Source organism: Mesoplodon densirostris, chromosome 8 (genome assembly GCF_025265405.1).
Source record: "Mesoplodon densirostris isolate mMesDen1 chromosome 8, mMesDen1 primary haplotype, whole genome shotgun sequence".
In the NCBI taxonomy this organism is placed as follows: Eukaryota; Metazoa; Chordata; class Mammalia; order Artiodactyla; family Ziphiidae; genus Mesoplodon; species Mesoplodon densirostris.
This window is the reverse complement of record NC_082668.1, coordinates 21,744,735-21,753,717: the sequence shown is the minus strand read 5'-3', so window position 1 is coordinate 21,753,717 and position 8,983 is coordinate 21,744,735. Positions and strand designations below refer to the sequence as shown.

At 44.3% G+C, this 8,983-nt stretch overlaps 1 protein-coding gene across 1 annotated transcript; it reads left to right on the top strand.

The window, feature by feature from the left end:
* Positions 1-5,710: 5,710 nt before the first annotated feature.
* Positions 5,711-8,190, top strand: RPL37A (ribosomal protein L37a). The gene is made up of 4 exons (XM_060106561.1): positions 5,711-5,796; positions 6,206-6,334; positions 6,911-6,993; positions 8,067-8,190. Exons 1-4 carry the CDS (start codon positions 5,794-5,796, stop codon positions 8,128-8,130), a joined length of 279 nt encoding a protein of 92 aa, XP_059962544.1. The 5' UTR covers positions 5,711-5,793; the 3' UTR covers positions 8,131-8,190.
* The last annotated feature ends 793 nt before the right edge of the window (positions 8,191-8,983 follow it).

Genomic DNA, 8,983 nt, shown 5'->3' with positions numbered 1-8,983 from the left:
TCATGTATCAACATCACCATCTCAACAATAATAGCCATCATTTAGAAATGCCCACTAGGTACCTCATAGAAATTATTTAATCTTCCCAAGAACCTTGGAAGTTATGGTATACTCATTTTGAAGCTGAGGAAACAGCTTGAATCTTGTGATATAGTAGAAAGAGTACTAGTCTGGAAGTCAGTTATTGGCTGTTTGACCTTGGGCAAGTCATTTGACCTCACTGGGCTTCAGTTTCCAGTTGGAGCTATGTTATTTCTAAAGCCTTTCTTTAGTTCTAACATAGTGGATTGACCTTGTAAGGCAGAGAAGCCCAGATTAATAAAACCCTTAAAACCCATCATCACCATTATACCATCCAAGGTAACACTTCCCCACTCAATACATATCCATTACCACTGATGTGCCCGGCTCTGTGCTCAGTCCTGGGATGCAGAGGTGGACAACTGAGGCCCTGTCTTCATGGAGTTGACTTGTGGTGACCTTGGCTTGTTGTTTTTCAAATAGACTTTATTTTTAGAAAAGTTTTAGATTTATAAAGAAATTGAAGAGATAGTAAAGACAGTTCCCATATACTTTCTCACCCAGTTCCCCCTGTTATTAACATCTTACATTAGTATGGTACATTCATTATAATCAATGAACCAATATTGATACATTATTATTAACTTAAATCTATAGTTTATTCAGAGCGCCTTAGTTTTTACCTAACGTCTTCTTCTGTTCCAGGATCTCATTTTTACATTTAGTCATCATCTCGCCTTAAGCTCCCCTTGGCTGTGACAGTTTCTCAGACTCTCTTGCTTTTTATGATCTTAACAGTTTGGGGGAGTGCTGGTCAAGTATTTTGTAGGACACCCCACTATTGGAATTTGTCTGATTTTTTTTTTCAAGACTAGACTGGGGTTATGGGTTTGGGGGAGGAGGGTCACAAAAATAAAGTGCCTTTGTCACCACATCTATCAGAGGGACATACTCTCTCCATGATTTACGACTGTTTGTTATTGACCTTGACCTGTTTGGCAGGTTTCTCCACTCTAAGGTTACTCTTTTTTCCCCTTTTTTTGTGCTCTTTGGAAGAAGTCACTCTGCACAGCCCACACTTAAGGAGTGAGGAGTTATATTCCCCTTCCTAGAGGGCACAGAATCCACAAACATTATCTAGAATTCTTCTGCAAGAGAGATTTGCCTCTTCTCCCCCATTTATTTATTTATTTATTCAACCATTTCTTTATATCAACATGAACTCATGGACATTTATTTTCTACTTTGGGTTAAAAATCAATAAAACTTTATTTTTTGCTCAAAAATTTTCCAGACTTATCCATTGGGAGTTCTTTCAATTGGTTCCCATGGCTCTTTGACATAGCGCCATCACAGTAGGGTTTTTCTGCTTTTTGGTTTTTGAGCACTCCTTTACTTTCTGGCACTACAAGATGCTCCAGGCTCATCTTGGACATGTTCTGCCCCAGTCCTAGAATCAGTCATTTCTCCAAGGAGCCCTGGTTCCTTTCATCATGTAACAGAATGACATTAGAAACCATGATGTGAACTAGGTGTACTCATCGCTAATGGACTTAAAAAAAATTTTGTTTCCAATTATAAATACATACTCATTATAAAAGATAATTAGAAAATGCAGAAATGTATAAAAACAAAACTCCATTTCAATATTCCCACTCCCCACAACCACAGAAAAGTAGACGTTTTGCTTTTTCTCTGGAATTACATAGCCAGAGCTGGCATAACAGAACAGGGAGGGTAAAGAGAGAACTGCTTTTGTTCCACACAAAAAGTCTACAGGATGGTGAGAACACAAATTGCCCGGTCAGCCCTCTGCCCCAACAGCACTCAAAGTCTGGAAACTCTTCCTGGAATCCCAGAACACAAGAACTGGATGGGGCCCTAGAGGTCATCTTGTCCAGCCCCTCATTGTAAAGATGGTCAGTGCTGGGAGGCAGGAGGTGGTTCTCCAGGCCATGCAGGGACCGTGGCTAACCCAAAGTCATACCACAAGGTAGTCAGAGAGCCTGCCCTGGACCAAGTGCCAGAGACCCGATTTCAAGTTAAGAACGTCTTCTGCTATGATTTTGTTCAGTGCACTAAATATTATGACTTGGAGTGGTACAAGCCAACAATTAACAGAACTTACTTTGGGGTCAGATAGATGTGGATTTCAGTTCTAGTTCCACCACACTGCTGTGTGTCCTTGGACAAAGTACTTAACTTCTCTGAGTGGTAGTCTCTCCATCTGAAATAATAACCGTAATAGTTACAACTGTATAGTGTTTACTATGTTCCATGCACTGTGGCAAACGCTTGTCATGTGTTTAACTCATTGGCTCCTTACAAAAACATCATGAGGTAGGTATTATAATTATTCAGATTTTACAGTTGAGGAAACCGACACAGAGAAAAGTAAAATAACTTATCAGAGGTCTCACAGGGGTAAATAGCAGAGCCCTGCTTTGAAACCAGACCTATGTTCCTAACCGTTACATGAGACCTCCTCTCTTTATCCTAATGATGAAGATAATGATTCTTCCTATCTCAAAGGATCATAGTGAAAAGTAAATGTGAACATCCATGTAAAATACTCAGAACAGTGCCCACCATATGGTACCTTCCAGAACATGCCAGCTGGCATTATTGTTATCACTTCTGCTGCTTTGAGCCCCAGTGAGACAGGCTAGGACCTGGGGCCCTTTGCTGCAGTGCTTGCATCTGGAAAACAAAATACAGAGAAACTATATGGAACTAAAAATAACTGCGTGCATGCGCAGCTGGGGCAAATTCTGCACAAAAGATACAAAGAGACCAAAAAACCCAACTGCTACTTTTGAAGAGCCAGGAGCAAAAGCAGGGTACTGCACATGCGCCTGCACACAACACCTTCTAAGCCACCCCTCCTCCCGGCCCCTGGACACACCCCTACCCGCACCCCATAAGAGGAACCAGCTGGCTCCCCCTCAGGGAGCAAGCAAGCAAGGGAACCTGTTGTTTGTTCTCGCTCCCCCCTGCTGCAGCAGGGGCCCCAATAAAGCCTTGCCTGAATTTCTTGTCTGGCCTCTGATCAATTTCTATTGATTAAGGAGGCCAAGAACCCTGGTCGGTAACAACTCTACCCATCCTGTACTCAAATCTTGAAGGGTTGAAAGATCGTAACCGTATGAAATTCGAAGTATGTAACTGTCTGCAAGGTGTGTGTGTGTGTGTGTGTGTGTGTGTGTGTGTGTGTGTGTGTGTGTGTTTGTCAGGTAAGGTTTTACTGTGGCCCCTGCTGCAGCAAGGAGTGAGAACTAACAACAGGTTTCCTTGCTTGCTCTGGAACTGCAGGGGTGGGGAGAGCAGGTTCCTTATATGGGGCGAGGGTGGGGGTGTGTCCAGGGGTCCGGCCGGAGGGGCGGCTTAGATGTTTTGCCCACTCCTCTGGTGGTGTTGAGTGCAGGGGGCATGCTCAGTACCCTGCCTTTTCTCCCTTCACCCAGTTTTTGCTCCTGGCTCTTCAAAAATGGCAGTTGTGCTTTACTGGTCTTTTGTATCTTTTGTCCAGAATTTGCCCCACCTGGTCATGCACGCAGTTGTTTTTAGTCCCATACAGTTTCTTTGTATTTTGTTGCTGGAGGAGAGGTGTGTCCAGGTGCAAGCGCAGCAGCAAAGGGTCCCAGGTCGCAGCCTGTCTCATTCCCCCGGAGAGATTCTACACCCTTATTCTTTTTTTTTCTTTTCTTTTTTGCGGTACGCGGGCCTCTCACTGTTGTGGCCTCTCCCGTTGCGGAGCACAGGCTCCGGATGTGCAGGCTCAGTGGCCATGGCTCATGGGCCCAGCCACCCTGCGGCATGTGGGATCTTCCCGGACCGGGGCGCAAACCCGTGTCCCCTGCATCAGCAGGCGTACTCTCAACCACTGCGCCAACAGGGAAGCCCTGCACCCTTATTCTTAAGGGGTAAGGGGCCGAAGGTCTCTTCTTCTGAAACTTCTTCCTGCTGGACAGGGGCCACAAACCCTAGCCTACCCTAGAGGTGTAGAAGTCCCTCGCTGACTGTTCCAAGGACCTGTAGGGACCTGGGCCACTCTCTGCTGGAATGGGTTGAATTCCTTGAGCCATCATGAGCCTTACTTCAAACTGTTGGAGCCCAGAAGACACAAACTTAACCAGAAGGTTAAACAAACACGGGCCAAAAAGAGAAGAACAACAACAGCCTTAAAGGGCCTAGAAAGGGAAGGAACCAGGTTAACTCTGGGAGGGCTTCTTTACCTGTTGACCAGACGGGGAGGCGATGTCACCCCTACCAAGAAGCCATTCTTTTTGGGTGTATATTTTTGTTAATCTCAGGATTAAAGTTTAAAATGTTTCTCTATTATTAGAGTGGAAGGTCGGACCTGTTGGTCCCAGGTCTCCTTGGACCAAAAAGTCTTAGTCACAGGTTTACAACAGTAGGGAAAACAAAAGAGTACTAGACGAAATATAGCATAAATCAGTATGGCTGAAAAGAAAAGGGTTATAAGAAAATGAAAACCTCCTGCCAGAAAGTTTTTTATACCTTGTGGGATCCAAGAGAACAAACTAGAGAACCAGTTTTTAATTTCCCTGCCCATATTGAATAGTGAGGATTGGTGGTTAATTGTCTGCTGCAGCCGGGTGGCTTGTAGAATTTTAATATACTTGTGAGGAGCCATGAACACATGCACAATCATTTGTGAACTGAAGCCATTTTTTAACCTGAATTCTGACTGGAAACAAGGTCAAGTAATCCCACAATGCCTTTCGGCCCTCACGGTCTTTCTTAGCTCCTAAATCATGGGTCCTCCCTTACACTTTTATTTCAAAATTCTCAGAGCTTCCTCTCCTCGGGCGTAACCATCTTCTGAGAAAAGGCAGCAAAACTTTCAAGAGCGTGTTCTGCATGTTCCCAGCCTCTTTATTTGAACATACCCTTCACTTCCTGGCCTTAATCAGAAACCTAGCTCTTCTCTGCTGACCCTTATGAAGGAGCTGGAAGGAAAGATAATAGATGTGGTTCAAGAGTGAGATGCTGGGGCCTAAGGTTTCAGGCAGGGACCTGACAGCTGAGGATGAGGCCGTGGGAGTGGATTCTGAAATGAAGCAGGAGGTAAGCCCTCAGGACTGAGATGGAGGAAGAAGCTGAAAGACTTATGTGGTGACTGTTCACTCCTCCCCAGCCTTCGGATCTGACTTTCCTCAGGGAACCCAAGGCTCTTCCGTTTTAGGATCCGGTGGAACCATCTTCCTTCCTTCAGAGCTCTGATCGGTTTTATAACTTGTTAATGTGGTCATATGGCTTCCTCTGGCTGGACTGTAACTTATGAGTGGAGCCTTGGTCTTTAGTCATCTCTGTGCCGGCCCCCTGCACAGGGCCTGCCGCTTTTAGAAGGCATCCTGTAGAAAGCAATGAGATTTGGAATCGTAAGATCTAAGCCCTTCTCTAAGCCAAGCGCCAGTGAGCAAGTCACTTAAATTCTGAATCTTGTCCATAAAAATGACGGAAATCGTACCTGCTTTGCAGGATTTCGTGAGATATGTGTCAGATAATGTCGATGTGTGAAAGTGCTTCTGCTACACAGTTTGTTGCTACAACTTGTGAAAGAGTAAACCTGTCTCAGAAGCGTCCAGCCACACCCTCCGGGAGGCACCGGGAGCGAAAAAAACCTCCGCACCATAGAGTTCAGTTCCTAGCTGGGCCTCCCAGCCCTCCACTTCCGCTTGGCCGCCTAAAACCGCGCCTGCGCAATTGAGCACTTCCTCTCTCGGCTTGGACCTAGGCTGCGGCGTCATGGTGAGTGTTGGTCCCGGGTGAGGCCTAGGTGTGTATCCGCTTGCATCTGCCCTTTTTTTTCTTTGTTTCTTCGCCCTAACCTACCTCACTTGCTCGCCCGCTCTGTGCCGTGTCCCCGGCCTCCGTGCCCTCGCCGCTCCTTTCGGACGCAGCCTGGAGCGGACGGGCGGGGGAGCTTGGCGGGGGCGCTGGCGCGTCCGGCCGGGTTAACTGGGTGCCCTCGGAGCACCGGGCCCACCGTCGGTCCTGGTTTTACCGGGATGGGGTGGAATGGGGGGAGCTACGTGACAGGCGGGGGCTGGGTGGGTGGAAGAATGGCGTATGGAGGCCCCGGGACTTGGTGGAGGGGCGAAGTCCCCGTTTCTGGGTCCTAATATCGCTGGTTTCTCTCTTATCTCATTCTTAACAGGCGAAACGCACCAAGAAGGTCGGAATCGTGGGCAAATACGGGACCCGTTATGGTGCCTCCCTGAGGAAAATGGTGAAGAAAATTGAAATCAGCCAGCACGCCAAGTACACTTGCTCCTTCTGTGGCAAGGTAAGATGGGCTCTGGGGCGGCGGGGGGAGAGGGAGGGAAGGTTTCCTTCTGAAGTGAGCCCTCTCTTGAAGGAAGTTTATAAATGGTTTGCTGGTTCTAAGTTGTTGAGCGGTTAGAGTTGCACATACCATCGGTGACCAGTTATGAGATAAGAGTATTGTTTATAATTTCAGGTTTTGTCAAACGCTTTTCATTTAAAGAAAACTATTTGAAAGCTAAAGGGGGAAAAATTATTTGGCAGCCCCAGCCGAAACCAAACCTGCTTTGTGGGACATGTTCTGTAAGTTTTGTCTACTGATGTTGCTAGAGATTTCTGTTAAATATTTGTATGTTTATTGTGTGCAAAAGTACTGTTATGGCAATGCTTGTTTTGGGGGGAGGGAAGGGTCTTTCACATCCCTGGCAGTGTCACCATGGTGAATGCAAATTTCGCACCAGCGAACTTGAAATTAGAAAAAAACATGAATAGCCACATAAAATACACCAGCTTTAGTTTTCTGTAATTTAGACTCCTGGATGTTTATTATATAAAAGGCTTTTCTTTGGTCATAGGAAAAATTGATTGTCTTTTACAGACCAAAATGAAGAGACGAGCTGTGGGCATTTGGCACTGTGGTTCCTGCATGAAAACGGTAGCTGGTGGTGCGTGGACCTACAAGTGAGTCCATTTTTTTATGGTATTTGGAAGTGTTTGGAGCATGTCGAAATTCCAGGTTTGTTGCTGGATGGGCTAGTTTGTTTAACAGGTCTGTTAGTTGGGCTGACTGCTGAACACTTGTGTGGCAGGCTGTTTTTATAAAAATTAAGAGGTCAGTTGGCTTATTACTGTATGTGTATTGAGGCCATCTGGGCCACCACGCCTTTGCCACTCTAAACAGTATTGGTTGGACTTCTTCAGCTTTGTGACTGACAAGGGCCAGGTGATATTTATTGCTGTGATAAACCTCTGTGCTGGTTATTGATTGTGTGGACTCTTGAGTTTATCCGTTTCTGGAAACTCAGGACACTCTTGAAGGCCGCTAACCTTGGAATTCATTGCTGACCCTGAAGGTTGACATGTTTTTCCTCTAGCTAGTGTGTGGACTTGTGCTGTCCAATACACTAGTCACTTACATATAGTTAAGTGAGTTGGCTAATGTAGTTGAAGTTGTTAATTTTTGTTAAATTTAAAATGGAAGCAACGTAAAACATTGGAGAACGTTGAAATGATAATGTGGATATACATATAAGCACCTGTGGGAGTGTCTGTGAGAAAGAAAGGGGAAGTGGGGAGTTGGTTGCTCTCTTGGCTGTGATGGTTAAATTAGCCTTCATCTACCACGTGGTGGGGGTGGGTGGGTGTATGTTTTTCGGGTGCAGTTCCTGAGTGTTGTGGCAAAACATTCTTCTGTCTTTTCCACAATGTGCTGTAGTCTGCTTTACTGCCTTAGTCATTGTTTTCTTGATACTCACCATACCATCTTATAATTTATTAGTTTCTTCTGACATTCTGTTCGTTCTCTTTTAATGAGTTTCATCAGCCTCTTGTAGTCATTCCTTCATGTTAATTTCATGCTCTACTGTCTGAGAAATCGGATGCATGAGATTGCCTAATTCTTCAGGTTCTGAAGACGTGGCTGTTAATAGATGCCATCATCATCATTAAGATTGTAATGTAAAAATGAGGCACATTTCTCATTTGCCATTCTACATGTTAACTAGTTTTGGAACCAAATTTGTTTTTCTTTCCAGCACCACTTCTGCCGTCACAGTAAAGTCTGCCATCAGAAGACTGAAGGAATTGAAGGACCAGTAGAAGCGCCACCATTTGATACGTTGCTAGCCTATAATAAATGGGTTAATTTATGTAACAAAATTACTTTGGTTTGTTGTTAATTCTATTAGTTAGACGTTCTTATTTGAATTGCATTAACTTGCTTTCTAAAAAAGGACTTGGATACTAAAATTCTTTTAATTTTTGTTTTAATTTTATGCTGAGATGGGTTATCATAATTCAGTTTTTTTCAATAGTCACATGATACATGACATAAAAATATGAGCCTAAGTCTGTTCTTGCCAGTTAGATTTCTTTGAGATACATTGGTTCAAGAAATGCAAACTGTTTTAAAATCACAGTTAATATATGTATTTTAATATTTTGAAGGTAGGATGACATACACTGCCTATTAACTTTTGGTGTTTTGTCTGACCACGCATTGACCTTGTAGAAATGCTTGACACAGGCCTGCAGGAATGGGATTTTGGATCCACATAGGGAGTTGAATAAGCATTGGGTGCCTGCGGTTAAGAAGCACCAACTCAGCCAAACTGCCTAGGTAGTTGTATGGTGTATGTTAAGTTTCTTAACTTCTCTGCTTAGTTTCCCGCGTAATGCGTGGTAGTAGAATGGAGTATATGATGGGAGCTGGGATTACTAATTTGGAGTCTTATTTGAAGGCTTTTGTGTAACTTTGGGAATTTGGGTGTGATTCTGTAGGCAATGGAGAATTACTAGAATTTTAAAAGTGGTAAGGTGACGTTTAACATTTGTTGAGCCCCGAGTATTCTAAGCATGGAGTATCATTTAATACCACAACAACTTAATGAAGTGTAGATAATACTCTCATTTACACATGACAAAGTTATAGAACTTGTAGATGATGAAGCTG